This window comes from Argentina anserina, chromosome 5, assembly GCF_933775445.1.
Source record: "Argentina anserina chromosome 5, drPotAnse1.1, whole genome shotgun sequence".
In the NCBI taxonomy this organism is placed as follows: domain Eukaryota; kingdom Viridiplantae; phylum Streptophyta; class Magnoliopsida; order Rosales; family Rosaceae; genus Argentina; species Argentina anserina.
This window is the reverse complement of record NC_065876.1, coordinates 3877789-3898253: the sequence shown is the minus strand read 5'-3', so window position 1 is coordinate 3898253 and position 20465 is coordinate 3877789. Positions and strand designations below refer to the sequence as shown.

The following is a 20465-nucleotide window of genomic DNA, read 5'->3' as shown; positions in this document are numbered from 1 at the left end:
ATAAACATGTATGCATATATAACGAGAAATACTCGCACAGTAGATGATGGTTAAAAGTTGCAGGTTCCACTCAAGTCTCCATGAAGCTGGATTTCTTGCAAAGAACAAGGCAAAAAAGGAAGATTGCAACGATGCGAAAGCATATGATAGTGGTAAGTGACAATGGAGCTGGGTAGACTTTGGAGATCATAGCCTGTGGGCCAAATAACCATAAGGGCAAGTTCAATAAAACACTTGTTTTTTATTCGTTCAAGTTATATCGAGGATTTAATCACCTGGAGAACTAGCCATGAACACCATGCAATGTGACTAGTCAGAATAAGAGCAGAACCCTTGATTTGGTTTTGCTTACCATGCCTCTGAGTGCTAAACGCAGTTATCAGGGGCTTTTCAACAAAACCCTTGAACAAGTGACCTCCTTTCCAGAAAGTGAAAATAAGAGAACCACCGATGCAGAGAAGCGTACCAAACACCTTTGCTTGACTTCGGCTACTTTTCATGCTCAGTTTCTCCATCCTGAATTGGAGCAATCAAGTCTGTGAACGGGCTAAAGAACCTGTTCTAAATATAGTTATCACTGCTTATGTACAAATATCTGTCCCGTGATCGCATATAGCTTATACTTGCAATTTGTTACATATTCGAGAGTAATCCTTCAAAATCACAAAACTAGAAACCGAAAACGCCTCAAGTGGTTATTAATATGTAACAGAAACTTGCAAAGAATAATTTGTACAAGTGAAGGAAAAGTGGCTATACGACAGATTAGAGATGGTACCCAAGCAGGAACGGCTCTAACTTGGGATTACATTACTGAGGGTAATGCTAAACCAGCATAGTACACGTTGAGATGGATAGTAGTCCCAACTCCCAAATGCTGCGAGCACGAAATTTTTTACAGCTACTGAAATCGGGAGTGAAGGTCTCTGCTTCCTGATTTGATAATCCATAATAAGTAAGGAGAATCTGAGAAAAGACAAAAGTATATAAAGCCTACCTCTCAAGAACATACATAGGCGAAAGGACCTAGCAATTCTAAAGCTTAGCTTCCAAGTTATAAACTTTCAATGGGTTTTTGCAGTACTTAAGGATTGCCCCAAGTAAATTAAAGATGCAAAAGAAAGAAGCTAACTACTTGGCTAGTGGAACTCTAAATCAGTTCACCAATTAAACCAAAATTTTAAAGCATTTTCATCAGTGGACAATGCTATCAGCATGAGGTGCTTCCCATAATTCACAAGCTTAAATTTACCAAAATCTCTGCTTAAACATTAAATTAAATATATATATATAAGTAATCAATAATTCCTGATCAAAATTTCCTCACTCGCATAATAGAAAAGAAAATCGAAACAAGCTCGAAAATTAAACAAAAAATAGCTACCGACTGTGAACTGATCGGTCATTCGTCACCGGTGGCAATGGTGCTCCTCTCGCTGACGTAGATCCCATCCAGAAACTTCCTAATGTCCTTGTTCTTCACATGGCATTTCTGATTGATCAGCGCCGCCGACCTCGAAACCAGCTCGATGTCATTCCCGTCCAAAACGAGCTCATCCTTCACCTTCTCCGACCTCGTGATCGTCACGCCGTCGAGCATCTCCACCTTCCGGACTCTCTTCTCTCCTAGAAAGTTGCGGATCTCGATGGCGTTGCTGGAGTTTGGGATGGAGGCGTTGATCGGAAAGTGAGCGTAGACGAATCGCATCTTGTAGCGGTAGCCTTTGGTGACGCCGGTGATGAGGTTGTCGACGTGGCTGAGGGCGGTGCGGATGGCGGCGCTGGTCTTGCGTGTGCCGAACCAGGCCTCGATCTTGAGCTTCTTTTTTCCGGTGGACTCGTCGGTGACGAGCTCGAAGTCAAGGTTGAGGTGCTTGAAGTTGCGGGTGAGCTTGCCGCGGGGACCTTCGACCTCGATGACCTTGGCCTTCACCTTGACGGTGACGCCGTCCGGGATGTCCATGGTCTCCGAGGACAGAATCGTCTTCATTTTTACACTGGCTTCGGCAACCCTAGCAGTGGCAACCGTCTTCATATACGGGAGAGCCTGGCGGTTTTCTTTATGGGCTGGTCTGTAGTTTGCTTCCAAAAAGCCCATTATTTTCATAAAGATGTAGAAGCCCAAAGATAAAAAGAGTATGAGACTACTCTGTGGGAGATAACGAGTCTTTATTATATAGAGCACCATTAAGTTGAGGAGTGGTCGAGGGCAATCTAACCGAGTCTACAATACATACTTTTCAGTCACATTTTTGCATTTCAAACGTATATATTTTTGGTTTATGTAAGTTTGTCACCTCGACAAATTTTGAACTAAATTAGTGGTCATTAAGGAGTCAAATGAGATTAGTGGTCATTAAGGAATCAAATGAGATCAACTCTGATTCGTGATAGGTAAATCACATTTATGGATGTCTTGATAATTTTCACTTTTCACTTACTCATTTACCTAATGACCAAACGGTTGAGATGTGGATATGATGGGTGAAACTAAAAAAATCTCCAACTAGTTTCCAACTTAATGGTCCTCACTGAAAAACCGCATGTTATAATTATAATTTTAGGAAAAAATTGCGCAAATTGGTGAACACAGACTTCACACCGACTCACTTTTCTACAGACTTAAATCTTACATAGTGGTAATTCATCGGAACTAAATGTTCGATCTTTGAAAGTTTTGAATGAGAAAGTGTGAATGTGGCTTCTCTGTTTGCATACTATAGCCGTAAAGCGTAGTTAAAACTAAACCATCTCTCTAGGATAGAACTTTAAACTAGTTTCCATCTAGTGCAGTAAATACAGAAACGTCACTACGTCAGTAATCACAGCATGCGAATGGAGGCTCAAACAAATGCCCAATGGATTTAAAGCACTGAAGCATCTACACAATCAAATACATTAAAATCTCTTCGATCTACTTTCCACATGAACCAGAAATTTGAGGCTTACCCTACAGCGTCCAGATCAGTAGAGGGCGAACAAAAAATAAATGAAAACACTAAACCACACAGGCTGACCAAGGCGTGAGCAGCTATACCACAAGCCTAATATCTATACAGGTCCAAAATCAATTGTCATCAACCCTTGGCCAAAAACAAACAGACACTTCCTCGACTCGACTCAATCCTGTCAGCAATCTTCGGCAGCATCCACATCACATTCGTCTTCATCTTTCAGATTGTACCCACTGAAGTGGTCAACCATGAACGTCCACTCTTCCTTCTTCGGGTCATAGGAGACAAACTTGGCACCCTGTTCTTCAGCCTTCCTCTTCAGCATCTCCTTGTATTTCTCAACTTTTGGTCCTTCTGTATACTGAAACCCAGTCTTCTTCTCAATGCATTTAATGTTGAGAAGTGTTACTTCAGCAGGTTTATTAAGTCCTTGCCCAACAGGAGGTTTCTTGTTCTCATCAGGGTACACTATTACCTCCTTATTGTTGAACTGCACCAGACCCTCAAGATCAAGGCGCCTTACATCTGTCTCACCCAAGAACTTTATGCTGCCATAACCATGTCGCCCAACCACAAAGTCCTTCACACGGCAGCAGAACCCTGGGTCTGCCCTTTCTTTTGCTGCGAGTTCTTGGATTCTAGGCTCTGTGTAGTAATCAGAGCGTCGGAGCTTCGGCATTTGTGCCTCAATGTCAGCACCATGCTCATATACTATAGCAGCCTCGCCAGCTCTGTGCCCACTTAGTGAGTCCCCTTTCTGAATGGTGTGATCAACATATACACCATTATGTTTCTGGTTAGCTTTGACATGACTTAAATGCTCCTTGACAGGACCATTTTCTTGCAAAGTTTCTGGTTCTGAAACCACACATGTTAGAACAGGTCCATCAACCACCAAGAGGACAAAAGTGTTTTTATTTTGTTTCAATTTACAGAAAATAAACCCTATTCAATTTACAGAAAATATATAAATACAACAAGCTATGCCAAACACATGCTCACCATTATTATCTGCAGAGTTGGCTCCCACAAAGAGTGCTGCCCCTGGATTCTTTCCTGAAAGAGATTTGTGTAAGAAGAGTCAGCAACAGAGTTTATGATGGATAAAACAAACCTGACCCATGTGTGTTTGGGAGGGATAAACAAAAGCAAGTGAATCTATGATTCAAGTTCTCTCATAGATATGAACAAAGCAGACAAGAAATATAATTTAGTACCAAAAGGAAAATGAAACAAGTAGCAAATTTTACCATTCTCATGGACTGGAGCAGCTGTATTCTTCTGTGCCGTTGATTTCTCAGCACTAGCTCTTAGAGGCCACTGTTCTTGGGGACGAATGACAAGTGCTCTTGGGTTTTCCCTGGGATGGAAAACAACATCCCCCTTGGGTGTGGTGGGAGTTTCTTCATCATCACTAAAAAAAGCCTGCAAGCACATCATACAAGTGTAAGCTGCGGTAAGAAACATACATATTATGGTTTGGCGTAAGCATCATCCTAACCTTTGGGTTATCATTCTTAGGATTATATTTTCTTGCAGGTAATCTAATCCGGCGTTGTGAAAGATGTCGAGGAGTCAGGATGGATGTCACCCTAACATGAGCAGGTTTGTCAACGACCTGGCAGAATATAAGAGTGTCACATTCATGATTGTTAACCATCTCACTAATATAAAAAGTAACTTATAAAGCATCTTACAGGCATGCTTGAAATTCCATATTGAATTGAGGGGGCAGAACCACCACGACCAATTGACACCTGCGGCATTGTGGGGAGTGTTCCAAATGGATTTGTGGCAGGTACTGGTTGTTGTACAGCTGCAGAACCTTGAGCCACAGACCTGTAGAAGACAACATAGCTCATTAATGTCCATTCATAAAGAGGGCAGCAGCTTGGACAAAGCTAAATAACAATATAGAAACCATAACGGATCAAATTGGGAAAATACCATAATCAGAAAATTTTGCCAAAGATAATATGTGAACATTTTGAACTCAACTCAATTAGATATTTCATTCATCCTAAAATTTAGTGAAAATACAAGTGATACACCAACAACTCAATTAACACAATAGTAACTACAAAAGATATCAATCATGACATACAATTGCCCAAAGTTGCTCGGACCAGATATGCCTGCTAAACCACCAAAGGCTGTGTTGCCTACAAAGCCAAAAGCACCAATTAATAAGGTCAGTCAACAAAATAAAACAGAAGAGGCTCAAAAAACATCATACATCCTACCAAAGTGCAAGTTACCTGGCTGCGGTTGACTAAAAGTGTTGTTGCTAAAGCTAAACGGATTAGTCTGAAGAGGCTGAGATGTCTGGAAATTAGGAAAAGCGGGCTATAGGAAAAAAAATAGTGAACGGGTTAATCCAACAGCATCGCATACAATTAAAAACATCTAAATGAAAGATGAAAAATGCAAAGACACATTGCACATTATATAGAAAAAAAAAAGCATATAAACAGAAGTGCCTTAATATTGCTTTCACTAGAATTTCAAAAGCAAATACAAACACACACACACATTTTTTTTTAAATTGACCTTTTCAAGTACCAAATGGTTCAGCAGGTTGAACCCCTATAACACAACATGGATATAATGAACCACAGTCCTATCAATCCGGTATCTTATGTATAAGTTATTAAGACAAAATTTAAGAACATCTTTGACCCAACTTGAATCCACTCTGATAACAACAGAGAGAGAGAGAGAGAGAGAGAGAGAGTGAGTGAGGAGAGACTTACAGCTGGTTGACTAATACCCAGTTGGTTGCTGGTAGTGCCCAATGAATTGCTCTGCAAACCGGATGTATTATTAAACAGGTTTGAACCAAAGGTAGATGTATTCAGCCCAAATGAGCCAGTGCTTGTTTGACCAAATTGTGTCTGTGGGTTTGATTGAGTGGGGAAATTAAATGAGGGAGTGGATGATGTAACCGGGGTAGAGAATGAAAAGGAAGGCGTTGAACTAAAAGGAGATGGAGCCGCCGTTTGACCAAATGTTGATGATGCAGGTGAAAAAAAATTTGTTTGAGTTGAAGATGAGGCAAACGGTGAAGTAGAACTAAATGGTGAAGATGAAGTAACACCAAAACCAGTAGAAGGGAAGGATGAGGTTTTCGGAGCAAATAAGCTAGGTGAGGTTGAAGTATTAAAAGGACTTGAAGATGTTTGAGGAAACGATGTTGCAGGATTAGGATTCAAAGGATTTGTCTGCACAGGTGATGCAAAGCCACCCCCACCAGCAGCAGACGGTCCACCTGAAAGTTCAACTTTAAGTTAAATCACAATCTTATACAAAAGGGAAGTGATCGAAGCTGACAGTTCCTTTTAACATTAAATAGAAAATCTTTAAGATATACCTTTATCGCCCAACTGGTAATCCTCCCATCTCAGTTCCTCGTGACTTTTTTCTTTATAGGCTGCCATTGCTGATATGGACTCCAATTTCGCGATCCCGTTACTATCTGGTTCAGATGTGCTTGTGTAAGGAGTTGCTCTACTTCCACCCCGTTGGGCAGCTTGGGCCCCAAATGTTGACTGTCCAAAGGCATTGTTTCCAAGTGTTGGTGTTGCTGCCTGAGCCCCTGCATTACCTATACAAGAATTTATTATTGCTATATTAAGCCATAAAATAATGACCTGTTACATGTAAACACAATTTCTTGTCAGAATGTTGAATGACTCATTAACATCTCAGATACTCACCAAATGGAGAACTCTGCCCTCCGAAAGGAGATGACGCACCAAATGGTGTGCTACCAAAGGCTGAACTCGATTGGCCAAATGCAGGAGCACCTGAAAAGCCAAAGCCTGAACTTGATTGGCCAAAAGTAGGAGAACTTGTTGTTGTGCCAAAAGCTGAGCTAGATTGACCAAATGCTGGGGTGCTTGGAGTCGTCCCAAAGGCCGCCCCAGTTCCAAACAAGCTGGAATTTGTTGCCCCAAATGCAGGAGTTGGTGTTGAGCCAAATGCGGGAGTACTGACGGCACCAAAGGCCGTACTTGTACCACCAAAAGGCGAAGTGCTTGTAGCCCCAAATGCTGGAGTGGGTTGGCTACCAAAACCAGGGGTGGCTTGGCTACCAAAAGCTGAGGTATTTGTTGAACCAAAGGCTGAGGTAGTATTAGTGCCAAATGCAGGCTGACTTGCACCAAAAGGTGAGGAGGTGGCACCAAACATATTGCTTCCAAATGCTGGCTGTGATGGTTGAGCTGTGCCTCCAAATGGACTTGTTTGAGCAGGACTCGCCCCAAATGCTCCAAAAGCAGGCTTCTGGCCAAAAGCAGATGAACCGGAAGCTCCACCAAACGGACTTGTTTGAGCAGACGATGCACCAAATGCTGGAGTAGAAGATGCACCAAATGCCGGAGTTGAAGATGCACCAAATGCCGGAGTAGAAGATGCACCAAATGGAGAACTCTGCTGTCCAAAAGCTGGCGAAGATGAAGCACCAAAAGGTGAGGATTGGGTTTGACCAAATACGCCAGTAGAAGTTCCCCCAAATAGCGAGCTCCCTGTTTGGGCGCCAAAGGCGTTAGTGCTACCAAAGGGCTGGGGCTGGGGCTGGGGAGCAAAAGGATTGTTGTTACTCGTGTTGCTGCTTTGCCCGAAGACTGATTGGGACCCAAACGGGCTATTAGATGACTGCCCAAAAGCTGTTACACAAAAACAAACTCCATCAATTAACTCATCTCGACAGACAAACACAAAGGCAGCAGGAAATAAAAGCCCTATAAACAGTTTGCACGAGACGAAAGAGGCCAGAAGTAATCACAAGTCACAAGTAAAATGTGTGTACGATTGTCGAAAACACATCAGCATGAAAACTTACACATGATCAAAACAATAAACAGCACAAACAATTCATCCATACACGGAACGAATCAAAAATCGTAGAATGCAGTTGTTATAAGGCATCAATGAACCTAAAAATTGTCTAGACAAGAGAGACGAAATCTTACGGCTCGTAGAACCGAACATCTTAACTTCCGGCGATTCTGTATCTCGGAAATCAGGCTACAACTCGTCGATCTCAATCTGTAAACACAACAACACACCGCATATTCAACACAAATTGACCACAGCAATTGAAATTTAAACACAACGCTCTAACAATATCACGCGCAAACAGAATTAACCGAAGGTAACAACAGCAGGTTCAGAAACTCATCGCAATCCGATCAAATACGAAAATCGATAGTCGGCGAGCGGTAGTAGTAACCGTTAGATCAGATGAATAAGCTAGGGTTTGTTATTGTACCGGAAAGAGAAGAAGGAGCGGCGGCAGGGGGATCTGAGGTAGTGAGATCGAAGGAGGAGGGAGGAAGTTGAGTATGTGAGAAATTGGAGGAAGGCTAAAAAGGTTTAATAGTAGTGAGTATGGAGAGGATGAAGATGAGTGACGGCCTCGTTAGCGTGAAAACTAAGCACTACTCTGCGTGGATTTTACGGGCCGTAAAAATTTCGGACAATCTGAAAAACGAAAATGGCCGAGTTGGTTTCTCTTTTTTCTTTTTTCTCTGTTATATAATTTCACTGTTTTGGAGTCTCAGCCAATGGGAGACTGGATAAGAAATGAAAATTGTCATCTGGTTGGGTCGTTTGAAATTAATAATGTAATTCATTCGGCCATTAAAAGTGGTATTTATTGCATTCTAACTAGCGTGTGAGTTTTGTTCTCATGACGTATATTTTCATGGTCATCCAAGAGTTTCGGAAAGTTTTAGATGTCATTATTTTAAAGGAAAATGTGCGATGAGACGTCATTAGACATGCTTCTAAAAGATCATTTGAGATTATTTCCATGGTCAAAGAGTTAAAAAATCATTATAATATTTGCTTTCAAATTCCACGAAAAATTAATGAAGCAGAGGACTTATAAAGCACAAGGAACCGAAAAGCTGTTTGACATATCGATTCATTTGAGGCATGTAGGCCCTAAACCACATCCACAATTCATTCACAGTTATAGCCTTATAGGCATGAATTCGTACTGTCTAATATTCACAAGATTGTACTAGATACTACCATGCTTTGTTATGTATTGTCTCGTAGGACATTTGATAGAGCAATACTTCCTCCGGCGTCTGCTACTTTTGCCAACTCCATTTACAGTTTTACGAACAGGATTCCTATGTCACATCTCTAAGTGGAAAATGATCTGCAAAGGATAATACGGTGTCAGCACGCAATTGAAGTTACCTCATAAAGGAAGAACAAGAGATCAGCAGCATAATCCTCACCATGGATCATCATTCTTGCAGCACAAGGATCAACACAAGACCCAATCATCCATATCCATGTCTTTATCCGACTCCTTGTCTACAAACTGGCACAAAAACAAAGTGAATAACACTGTTGCAATCATTCATTTTCCTCGGTGAGAAGCATCAAGCCTAGGCATAAAAGTGCAGGTAAGTTTAAGAGTTTATGGCACCATTTACATAAATGCTGATGTTTTATCACGGAGAATTAAAAGATGAAAGATGCTATATATGTATGTTGGAAACAGCTGGATACTTACAGCTGGTTGGCTGAAACATATTAAATTGCTTGTAGGAATAGCTGCCGAAGAGCCCCCTGAACCAATACCACTGAAAGGATTGTTGAATATGTTTTGACCAAAGAGAGTGGATGTCTGCCCAAAAGTACCACCTGTTTGTGGTGTTGAAGGTGTGAAGTTGCGAAGGCCAGAATTATATGTGGAAGTTGATGTTGAAGGGGGAGCAGAAAATGGAAATGCAGATGTAGTCTGTGAGGTAAAAGGAGAGGGCAGTTTTCCAAAGACTGATGAAGATGGAGAAGAAGTTGAAGGTGCAACAAAGTTGATTGGAGTAGAAAACCCAGAGGAAGGGCTATTAAACATATTTGATTGACCAATGGGAGTTTGAGTTGGCCAAAAGGAATTAGATGTTTGTCCAAAAGCACTGCCTATCTGAGCATTAGAAGATGTGGGAGTGAAATTAAATGTGGAATAAGATGATGGAGCTGGAAATGTGAATGAAGATGTTGCTGGTGTACTTAAGGAAGATGGAGGGCACATTTTACCAAACACTGAAGGAGATGATGATGGAGGTGTAAAAAGATTAGTTGTAGAAGAAGGCCAAAAAGGTGAAGCTGATTGGGTGAATGGTGAAGATGAAGTTCTAAAACCAGTATATGTAAATAGAGTCTGTGGAGAAAATATACTAGATGAAGTTGAGGCATTGAAAGGAGTGGAAGATGTTTGAGCAAATACTGAAGAAGGATTCAAATGGCGTGACTGTGTAGTAGAGATGACAAACCCACTCCCACCAGCAGGAGTCAGTCCACCTGAAAGTTATAATATGACACACATCAAACTTTATAAATTCCATCAATACGGCCAAGTGCAGAGATTTTTTTTTTTTTTTTACATTACCTCTATCCCCCATGAGATAGTCCTCATGGCGCAATTCTTCATGACTTTTGTTTATATAAACTGGCATGGCCGATATTGACATGAATCTCACCACTGTTGGACTATTACCATTACCGAAAGAATCAGGTGCAATTGTGTTTGTGTATGTCGCCACTCTACTTCCTCGATGCTGGCCCCCAAAAGCTGAGTTCCAAAAGCCAGTGTTCCCAGATGTTGGCATTGTTGCTTGAGCTCCTGCAGCACAACTCAGACGAAAATAAAATACAGTGACAACAAAACAAAAACCAAATAAGTATTCCTCGACCGGTGCAAACACTGGTCCGGTTTAATATTTTGACGATGTGCAATCACTCGTGTACAATTTGAAAACTCACCAGATGGAAAATTCTGCATGGGAATAGATGAAGCACCAACTGGATTGCCACTGAATGTGAAGTTTGATTGGCCCAAATCATGAGGGGAAGGAAAGCTGAAAGATGCAGTTGAAGAACTAAAACCAGGTGCACTTGATGTAGGAGTAGCAAAAGGGAAGCTAGATGAACCAAACGCCTGTGTTCTTGATTCCCCAAATGCAGGACTCCATGTTGAGCCAAAGACCGGAGTACTTGTACCACCAAATCCCTGGGAGCTTGTGGCACCAAACGCTGGGGTGCTAGTAATGCCAAATGCAGGCTGACTTCCACCAAACATATTGTTCCCAAATGCTGGCTGTGATGGTTGATTTATGCTTCCTAAAGAACTAGTCTGAGCAGGATTAGACCAAAATGCTCCCACATTAGGCCTCTGATCAAAATTAGTACCCGGCGGGTAAGATCCTCCGAAAGCAGGAGCAGAAGTTGTTCCAAAGCCAGACATTGTAGTTCCAAAAGCCGGTGATGATGAAGCAACAAAAGACTCAAATGCGCCACTGGATGACTGCCCAAAAGCTGAGAAAAAATCCACAAAATCACATCATATTTCACAGATAACAAAGGGGCCAAAATCAGTATAAAACACAACAATATATCAAAAGAAAAATCATATCCATAAGGCCACAAACAAACTGCCATAAATCCATGTCATCCTCGATACAAAAACACAAACAAATTGTATACCAGTCACATTAATTGCTCCTTCCAAATAGATTAGTCGCTAAATTCCAAAGTCGGCACCGTGTTATATAAAACCGAAAACTTCGATCAGAATTTACAACTCTCACCCCAAAAAAATTCCATATAAAATCAATTAAAAAGTAAAAGTAAAAAAAAAACAATTCATGTGTAGAAATGAAATGAAAATCACTGGATGCACATAAGCTAAGGCAACCAAATCAAACTACACGTTCATGTAAAACCGGTAAAGATAAGACATATGAGGGATACCAGAACCAAGCACCATCGATTATGATGAATCTGCAGCTCAAAAACCAGAAATAGCTATATATAATCGATATCAAACTGAAAAAAAAAATTGAAATTAAGAAATTAAATTACAGATCGAAATCAAAATCCAAATCGAGCAAACTAATTCCGCACTAAACCGAAGAGCATGATATACTTTAAAAGAACAAAAATCGAAGCAGTCGGTTTAGGCGAGGAAGGTTTAGGTTAACTAATTGGGGGAAAATTCGTTAATTACAAAGGCAATTGATGCGATCAAAAGGATTAATTACAGTAATTATGAGAATAATAGCAGTATTAACATAGAAATTACAAAGATTAGGGTTTCCGAAGTACCTGATCGAAGCAACTGTGACTCTTGAGAGAGAGAGAGAGAGAGAGAGAGGTGTGTGTTACAGTGTGCGTTAGCTTAGAAAGTAAGCAGAGAGCGCGGGAAGGTTTTATTTGGGTAAATGTATGGAGTCAAAGCCCAACTATACCGTTGACTGGGCCCAAATGCTTTTAGTAATGGCCTGTGTTAATTTAAGTACAGTATGTTTCTCAACAATAATCACATCGATATCCCAACAGAACTAGGAGATCTAATAAATCACTGATCTGCAATGGGATTGAGGGCATGACCAACGAACATCACATTCTTGTTTGATCAGGAACAGGAACGGGCGATCTGCCACAAATTCTGTTGGAGGAGGTTTTAAGATTTCCATACAGAAAGAAGGACCAAGAGCGATAGTAACAGTTGCAGCTTCTGTGCCTTCTTCATTAACTTCAATGAAAGATTTATGTAATTTGCGAGAAATGCTTCTGTGCCCCACAGATGAGTCCACCATCTGTGACAGACTACCAGGACGGAATGGCAAGTCTAGTCCTAAAGTTTGCAAAACTTTTTTAACCTCAAAGCCAGCAGAGAACTTGAACTTGAATTGGGGATTAGAAACCTACCAATTAACTTTAACTATATAGCGGGGAAGATAGCGATCCACAGATCCAGACTCTGAACAAACTCTCTCAGTCAAATCTGGGAGGCCATTTGTTGCATTTATTGGGAGGAACACATACATGGAGAAACGCCGAATGTGATCTTCTTCTTGTTCGTAAGAAAGCTTTAAGACTTTGAAACCGTCAAAGGCACTTACAAACTGATGCTTAAAGCTGGTCATGAAAGAAAGGTGTCTTTACTGAGCTCCCCCCATCGATAAGTTGGAAATAATTTCTTTTTGTTAACGATGCGTCAAACTTCCGAGTCCCATGTCCTTTGAAGTATAATGCATTAGCAAGGATGAGCCTTGTTCTTCGTCAATTGACATGGTGGGAAGAACCTCTTTGAAGTGCATAAGTGATAAACCAAAATAACCAAAATCTTTTACCGTCTAGTACGTTAAAAGTTCTTAGGTTTTTCACTTTTTAATTGTTTACACACACACACACATATATATATACGGAGCTTTTCAGGTGCGGAGGTACGTACCTTAGCTTAAGGTACGTATAGATCACCTCTGAAAATTTTCAGCCAATTTGGTTATCGTTAAGTCACTCAAAACTGCGTTCTTCTATTATACACATGAACGGTTCAAATTCGGCAGATTTAATCCGTTCATTAGTTTAACTTAGTTAGATACCTTAACGATAACCGAATTGGCTGAAATTTTACAGAGGTAATTTATGCATTATTATCTAAATATTAAACGGTGGAGATGTGAAAAATGAAAATTTGTTCCGTACCTTATCTTAAGGTACGGGCCTCCGCACCTGAAAACATATATATATATATATATATATATATATAACCTTGTTCGTATGCAATTACATCATTGATTGTGTACACGGACAATTATTGATCAATGACCATTTCTGTGGTTTTTTTATATTTTTATCTTTCGTTAAAAACAACCACGCCTGCAAGGATGGAACAGTGACGTTTATGGCATGGCCATATTCCTCTTGTCAGTTTACTACACTGGAATATTATCTGCACTATAAATCAACCACTCCTTCCTACCTTTCGGTTTTCAGAACAAGCTAAGCTAGAGATACCATCAGTACCATGGGAGCTGTACGAGCTGAAAACGATGGTGTCCGCCGCGGCCGGAGGAAGTCATCATCGAGAGGGCACTATAGGTTTGTGGGAGTGAGGCAGAGGCCGTCGGGAAGATGGGTGGCGGAGATCAAAGACTCATTGCAAAAGGTCAGGCTTTGGCTTGGGACTTTCGACACTGCTGAGGATGCTGCAAGGGCTTATGATGAGGCCGCGCGGACCTTGCGCGGCCCAAATGCCCGCACTAACTTTGAACTGTCTCAATCCAATGGTGCGGGCGTCGGAGGTTCCGGGATGGAAGATGTTGAACCGTTTTCGTTTGAGACTGATTGTGACAATGGAGCTGAAGCAGATGGCTTGCTTGGTGCCCTAAGAGCTAAGTTGCAGCTTACTGATGGCAAGGGACTTGGTCTAGTGCATGAAAAGATTGAACCGTCTCCAAGGGTTGCGCCACGTGGCGGTGGGGTTGGATTTGCTAACCATCCTATTCAGCAGGGTTTATATACGGCTGAGTCTTCGAAACAGAAAAGTATTACTCAAGATCATCAGTGTATTCAACTTCTCTCTCAGGACCGTATGTTTGATGACCGTGATCAGACGCAGGCGGCTCCTGCCGGTAACGCTGCGTCAAACACGGGCCTGGGGTGGACCAATGAATCTCCAGCATATGAAGCGACTTGGTGCAACACACTACCTATGCCTACATGGCCAGTAACAACTGATCAGTCGACCATTGTGAATATGCTATATACAGATCAGTGTCCGATGGAAATGGCAACAACAAGTAGAGATCATGGGAAAGTCACTGCGATAAGCGTGACGCAGCAGCTGTCACAGATTGAAGGAGCCATGGGAGGTGGTGCTTGGCCTGCAGAGCAGCAGTACTTGCAGTTTGAAAACAATTGGGCGGCTTCAGCTGCTAATGGAATTTGGGAATCCCAAGGTCTATTCTATCAGGCCTCTGTTTCTGGAGTGATGTGATATAAACTAAATTAGTGTATGAGTACTTATACTTGATCATCTCTGTGCTATTCTTTCTGGTTCTTTCGTTTTTTGACCTTAGCTCATCAAATGCTAATCATTCTTTAGTGTGCGCTACCAAATAAGTTAAATATCCCATTGTTTGTGTCCTGCAGCAGTGAATGATCATAAGAAGCGCGCGAAAAATATATATAGCTTCTTATGATCGACGCATGTAACATGTAATAATCTTTTTCTTTCTTCTGGTCAAATTCTAACATCTTTCTTCTGTTCCTGGGTTGTAAGAAGTTTTCATGTCCATACCATGAGGTTAGCTAATTATCTGTTTGAAGAAAGGAAGAAACACTTAATCGAGAAAGCAACAAATTAAGGGAGAACATCAGAACAAAGAGGTCCTCAATAAACTAAAAGGAAGATCAACAATTGGCATAATTTCATTATTCTTCCAGAACCTCCTTTTAACTAAAAAAATGGATTGACAACATCAAGATTCAAATTAAAATCAAATTTTGAAGGTACCATACTACAATAATGTCAGCCCAAGTCACATCCAATACTGTATATTCATTCGCAATTATAGGCAAGAATGTTGGTTTTGGTCTAGGAAACACGGAAACGTGCATACACCCACGTTTCCCGCTTCCGAAGCGGAACCACTCCGGAACCACTCCGGAAACGTCCGGAAACGCGCCGGAAACGCCCGGAAACGTGCCGGAAACGCCCGGAAACGTTCGGAAACGTGTTTCCAGAAAAATGAGTTTTGGAAACGCGGTGGAAACGCGAGTTTCCGAATTGGAAACGCGAGTTTCCGAATTGGAAACGCGAGTTTCCAAAAAATAAAGGTTTTTTAATGTTTTTTTTATTTGAGATTTTGAATTACTTAAATTAAAATTTTGTTATTATATTTATTTTTTTGTATAATTTATATATATTTATATTTTTTTTATTTTGACGTTTCCAAAACGTACCCGCTTCCTAAATTTTTTGAAAAACACGCTTCCGCGTTTCCAAACGTTTCGCTTCCACGTACCCGTATCCGATTCCGTGCAACCTAGGTTTTGGTGGTGGTGGAGAGTTCTGTTCTTGGCCAGAGCTGGCAATATCTACTCCTGGAAACGGTCTCGAGTGAGGAAGAGCAAGCTCTTTTTGGGTTTCTTATGAAAAGTATGTGCTTGAATGCTCGAAGGGTTTACAGAGAATAGTGTTGAGGCTTTGAGACTAGTTTACCAGTGTAATTTCTACTGTTCATTCCTATATATAGTGATAAAGAAACTAGAAAGTGGAAACTAAAGAAAATAGAGCAATACTTGTAGGAATTGCTTACCACAAATCCACAATACATGTTTCTTCTGCCAGCTCCTTTGCCTGCAAGGTGTCTTTGTCAAATGACTCAAATATATATAAGTAAATATTAAGGGACCTGTAAAGAGTAAAGACAAGAAATATAGGCAAAACCTTGTCATCACGAAAATAACATTGCCTCACAACAAGAAACATGAAAAGATATTAAATGGCGCCAGAGACGTACATCATCCTCATTCAATAATATATAACAAAAACTTGACAAAATCAACAGATAAAAAAAACAAAAATTTACAACAAAATAACGCTACCAGTGAAGATTAACAGGTTGCCAAAAAGCCTGCAGTGGGGATAGCATATTAAAGGTCACCATCTAATTGATCTAAAGGACTAATTTAAGGAGAAGATATTTGTAACTGGAAATGAAGTTTGTCGAGTTAACGAAGGTGTAGAAGTTGAGGTAGTTCCAGAAGTGGGGGGTTTAGGTTGACTAATATTACCAGAAGTATAGTTCTTATGATGAGTTGATGACAGTGCTTCCAGGAGTTGAGTTACATACAGAAGCCCTTGGTAATTGCCTATTCAAACTAGTCGTGAAGGGTGCCAGAGGAAGGTGTAAGTCAATAAGCTTCTGATACCAAGCTCCTCTGAAGTATTGGCATTTGTCTAAAATATGATATGGATGTCTATTTCACTTCGCTGTTTGTCTGCAATTTCGTCTGCTAACTATAGTAAGCACTAACCACTACATGATGGATTACAATCCGTACAACAGAAAGAAAAAGGTGGACAGAAATAGATCAAGCAGAACCCCTGAGGCATATAATCATTATAATGAATTCTTTAAGAACCTGGATCCTCGTATTAATTTGATACAGATATATCAAGAGGGAACTGTTCAAGACAAACACAACCTTACGAACATTTAAATAACCTAATAGCACTTGGCCGAAACATGTAAACAGATCAGTCAGCAATGGGATTGAGGACTTGCCCAATGAACATCACTGCCCCAGTTGCTTCTTCTCGGATCAAAAAAGAAATGGATGATCCGCCACAAAGTCTATCTTCTCAATCACCGGAGGAGGAACAAAGCAACAAAACGAGTCAATCATAGCAGTAGCAGCAGCTGCTTCTGTGCCTTCTTCATTAACTTCAATGAATGACTTATGAATTATCATGCCAACAGCTGGTTCATCACCAACCACCATCTCTGACAAAGATGGCAACTCCAGTCCTAAAGTTCCCAGAACTGGACAGACTTCAAAGCCAAAAGTGATCTTAAACTTCGGGATTAAAAATTTACCGACTTCAACTTTTTTGTGAGGAAGATAGCGATCTAAAAACTCAGGCTCTGAACAAACTCGCTCAACCAGCGATGGCAGCCCATTACTTGCATTTGGAAGAAACATGTACATGGAGAAGCGTCGATTGTGATCTTCACCTTGTTTGTAAGGAAGTTTTAAGACCTTGAAATGGTCAAAGACACTTATAAACTGATTCTTCCAACTGGTCATGAAGGGTGCCGTGACTGACCTCCCACTCAGAAGGTGAAAATCAAGCATTTCTGTTCCCGATTCAACAAACTTCTGATCCCAAGCTCCTTTAAAGTACAAAGCATTTGCAAGAATGATCCTTGTGGCGCTGTTAACTGTCCCAAGTGGAAGAAGATCTTTGATCAGACATCTGGTCTCCTTCTCCACCCATGAGTTAACTTCACATCGCGCTTCCTCAGAGATTTGGACAGGAAATCTACTCGCTTTAGGACTGCATTGTAGGCATTGTCCAATACCTCTTTGAACAAAGACTTGACGGGGAGAGATAATTCAACCCAAACACCATTGGCGAATGACAAGCAAGGGCCACCACTGGGGGTTCCATCTACAAAAACAAGAGGGACAAGATTTAAGGCAAGGTCATTGAGCTGCTCAATGGATTTGGACTTCAGGAATTTAAGCATCTCGTCCTGGGGGCAACCCTTTGTTGACCCAGCTGCGATCAGACTAAGAACCACATGGATGGACAGAGGAGAGTAGACCGTGTTCTTGTCCTTGCCGTCAGTCAAAAGCAGCTGTTTTGTGATTCTCAGTGCGACATCAGTTTGGTTGCGAACAGACTCGTTGAGATCCCTTGTAGCTGTCCAAGATCCCGAAATTCTGTTTTGAACTGATGGTGAAGGAGCAGTATGACCAAATAAAAGCTGAGGATGCCCTTCAGCAGCATTCCAAACTGATTTGTAGCAGGGCATGCACTACCAAACCTGTGAAAGAAAACATAACACCATACATGCTTCTTCAGTCCAAATGTTAATTGGAGATTCCCAGAGGAAAAATATACAGAGAACAACTCTATAGTCTATACAACATTGGAACACTAGTCATTTACATAATTAACAACCTTCAGCCGCCCAAATGTATCTATATAAGAAACTCGGAACAGAATTTGAAAAAAAATACAATATCTAAGGTAGGGACCAATTTTATAAAAATAAAAAAAACCAATAAAAATCAAGTTATTACCCAAACATAGAAATCCTAGCCTACATGGACATTAAAATGTAGTAGTTAAGATAACATTCTACATCAGATGAGATTTGATTATTGATCATGTAACTTTAAAGCACCAAAATTTGGAAACAAACAGGACAACAGTAATTATGGTAACACAGACAAGTTATTAACATGAATATGACATACCATTCTGCGGACGTATTCTGCGATCTTTCGAATGGCCCTTCGCCAAAGCTACCTCTGTTCCCTACAAAGGAAAACACAAGCAATAAGTAAAGTACGCACCATGAAATGGCCAAGAATAAATGCCAGAGACATGAACATACTAAATGTTACCTGGCTGTGTTTGATCAAAGATGTGAGGGGTAGAAGTACTACTCTGAAATGGACTAGTCAGAATTGGCTGAAAAGATTGGAAAGGCATGAAGGTCTGCAGAGAGAACGAATCAAGCATCAGATTTCAAGGTGCAGATAGCAGGTTGCAAAAAAGAAAGCTTAGGGAAAGCCAGCAGCACGAATAGCAAATTAAGAAATTTAGGAACAAAGTTCAAGACCTCAATGATGTAATGCTTCTGTTTCAGAAGATACTTACAGGTCGAAAAGGAGTGTGTCCGGATGTAGAAGTTGAGGTAGTGCCAGTCGGAGCTGTGGTGACAGTAGTGGAGCCCAAATCGGCGGTTATGGTGATAGTAGTTGCAGAAGTTGGGTTTATGATGATGCTACTTCCAGTGCCCCCAGTTGAGCTACTAGTCTTGCCAAAACCAGGCTGACTTGATGCACCATTACACAATGACGGTTCACTTTTGATGATAGTAGTATTGGATTTGGTTTCAGCCTGTGGATTAACAGGACCATAACCTGCTGCAGAGAGAGAGAGAGAGAGAGAGAGTCATCAGTCATCAGACAATACAAGTTAGCGAAATGCAGGTCATGTTCATCTTAAAGCAGCACAAATAAAAACCATATGACCAGTTACGTGTCCTATATGCGTCTTTAAAATTGATCAAATCCACATACTCCTAAAAGAAAACAACAACCAAGTTCTAGTAAACCCAAAAATATAAATCCAAAAGAAAAACATAAGAGGCATAATACACAGAGCTGCCACAAACAATTAGGAACCTGAAATTCATACTAAAAAACAGTTGCCTGACAACAAAGAAAACTTTGCCGAGGATGCGAAAACATACATTAAACCAATTTTTTCAAATAAATCATTATGCAACCAGAAACGAAGATGCCGAACTACAATCCAGATCATACAACACGAGAATTCATGTATCTATTGATTCTAGACGCAACAAAACATGACTATTGAGTAATGCTGAAACAGATAGATAGAGAGATTGATAAACCGTACAGTCAGGACCGAACATCCTTTCTTCTGATTCTGCCGCACTAAACCAGTGGTATTCCTTCGATATAAATCTGAAACACAAATACGAACAGCGAAATTAGACGCAACACAAGAGAAACATGGCCGGAAAGATGAAATCACCGAGAAATACACTACAGCACAGTAAACTACTAAAATCGAATCCGATCAAGGTTCGATTGTGATTACGAGCAATTTTGAGCCTATTCAATCGATGAGACTCGGAAGACAAGGATTTAGGGTTAGGGTTTCGGAGATACCTGAAAAGTTGCTGAGCTTTCTGAAGAAAGTGAGAAGCGAATTTCAAGTATATATAGAGGAGCTTAGTTGGCGTGAAGAGGACGCCCCTAGACGCGGGAACTCTCCAACTATATAATGTTGGCCCATTTGAATTCATCATTTGGCCCATTAGACTTGGGCTATATCGCGATATCGTAGGCACCACTGACCTGTATCATAATACTTTTCAAAAAAATAGGCTTTAAAAACGTTAAAATTAAAGTGCTGCTAAATGTACC

At 40.8% G+C, this 20465-nt stretch overlaps 5 protein-coding genes and 2 pseudogenes across 6 annotated transcripts; 1 reads left to right on the top strand and 6 right to left on the bottom strand.

The window, feature by feature from the left end:
• Nucleotides 1-3: 3 nt before the first annotated feature.
• Nucleotides 4-1125, bottom strand: LOC126796512 (WAT1-related protein At2g39510-like). Its single transcript, XM_050523353.1, has 2 exons — nt 276-1125; nt 4-193 (listed from the first exon to the last, which is right to left on the bottom strand). The coding sequence occupies exons 1-2, from the start codon at nt 513-515 to the stop codon at nt 71-73; spliced, it is 363 nt and encodes a 120-aa protein (XP_050379310.1). The 5' UTR covers nt 516-1125; the 3' UTR covers nt 4-70.
• A 136-nt stretch (nt 1126-1261) lies between these two features.
• Nucleotides 1262-2003, bottom strand: LOC126796511 (60S ribosomal protein L9-1-like). The gene has a single exon (XM_050523352.1). It carries the CDS (start codon nt 1988-1990, stop codon nt 1403-1405), a length of 588 nt encoding a protein of 195 aa, XP_050379309.1. The 5' UTR covers nt 1991-2003; the 3' UTR covers nt 1262-1402.
• An 833-nt stretch (nt 2004-2836) lies between these two features.
• LOC126794265 (nuclear pore complex protein NUP98A) lies at nt 2837-8316 on the bottom strand. 2 transcript variants are annotated; one of them, XM_050520929.1, is made up of 12 exons: nt 8227-8316; nt 7928-8003; nt 6671-7621; nt 6325-6558; nt 5708-6222; nt 5213-5300; nt 5059-5116; nt 4652-4793; nt 4456-4572; nt 4205-4379; nt 3957-4010; nt 2837-3812 (listed from the first exon to the last, which is right to left on the bottom strand). In XM_050520929.1, exons 2-12 carry the CDS (start codon nt 7944-7946, stop codon nt 3130-3132), a joined length of 3036 nt encoding a protein of 1011 aa, XP_050376886.1. In that variant the 5' UTR covers nt 7947-8003; nt 8227-8316; the 3' UTR covers nt 2837-3129. The 2 variants fall into 2 exon arrangements, with proteins under 2 accessions (XP_050376886.1, XP_050376887.1); XM_050520930.1 differs by lacking the exon at nt 8227-8316 and adding an exon at nt 8105-8123.
• Nucleotides 8317-8945: 629 nt separating this feature from the next.
• On the bottom strand, nt 8946-11476 carry LOC126795113 (nuclear pore complex protein NUP98A-like). The gene is made up of 5 exons (XM_050521935.1): nt 10740-11476; nt 10366-10599; nt 9490-10277; nt 9209-9294; nt 8946-9126 (listed from the first exon to the last, which is right to left on the bottom strand). Exons 1-4 carry the CDS (start codon nt 11218-11220, stop codon nt 9238-9240), a joined length of 1560 nt encoding a protein of 519 aa, XP_050377892.1. The 5' UTR covers nt 11221-11476; the 3' UTR covers nt 8946-9126; nt 9209-9237.
• An 857-nt stretch (nt 11477-12333) lies between these two features.
• Nucleotides 12334-13078, bottom strand: LOC126794178 (serpin-ZX-like; annotated as a pseudogene).
• A 703-nt stretch (nt 13079-13781) lies between these two features.
• Nucleotides 13782-15013, top strand: LOC126794837 (uncharacterized). Its single transcript, XM_050521621.1, has one exon. The coding sequence runs from the start codon at nt 13789-13791 to the stop codon at nt 14758-14760; it is 972 nt and encodes a 323-aa protein (XP_050377578.1). The 5' UTR covers nt 13782-13788; the 3' UTR covers nt 14761-15013.
• A 2015-nt stretch (nt 15014-17028) lies between these two features.
• LOC126794176 (serpin-ZX-like) lies at nt 17029-18310 on the bottom strand (annotated as a pseudogene).
• Between the last annotated feature and the right edge of the window lie 2155 nt (nt 18311-20465).

Coding starts and splice junctions, on each gene's coding strand:
- LOC126794265 (XM_050520929.1), bottom strand. Junction 4,011..4,204: donor TGCTCCAGTCCATGAGAATG/GTAAAATTTGCT, acceptor AATCTCTTTCAG/GAAAGAATCCAGGGGCAGCA. Junction 3,813..3,956: donor CAACTCTGCAGATAATAATG/GTGAGCATGTGT, acceptor GTGTGGTTTCAG/AACCAGAAACTTTGCAAGAA.
- LOC126795113 (XM_050521935.1), bottom strand. CDS start 11,220: ATGTCTGGCTTTGGAACAACTTCTGCTCCTGCTTTCGGAGGATCTTAC. Junction 10,600..10,739: donor CATGCAGAATTTTCCATCTG/GTGAGTTTTCAA, acceptor GTTGTGCTGCAG/GAGCTCAAGCAACAATGCCA. Junction 10,278..10,365: donor CTATCTCATGGGGGATAGAG/GTAATGTAAAAA, acceptor TATAACTTTCAG/GTGGACTGACTCCTGCTGGT.
- LOC126796512 (XM_050523353.1), bottom strand. CDS start 515: ATGGAGAAACTGAGCATGAAAAGTAGCCGAAGTCAAGCAAAGGTGTTT. Junction 194..275: donor GTTCATGGCTAGTTCTCCAG/GTGATTAAATCC, acceptor TTTGGCCCACAG/GCTATGATCTCCAAAGTCTA.
- LOC126796511 (XM_050523352.1), bottom strand. CDS start 1,990: ATGAAGACGATTCTGTCCTCGGAGACCATGGACATCCCGGACGGCGTC.
- LOC126794837 (XM_050521621.1), top strand. CDS start 13,789: ATGGGAGCTGTACGAGCTGAAAACGATGGTGTCCGCCGCGGCCGGAGG.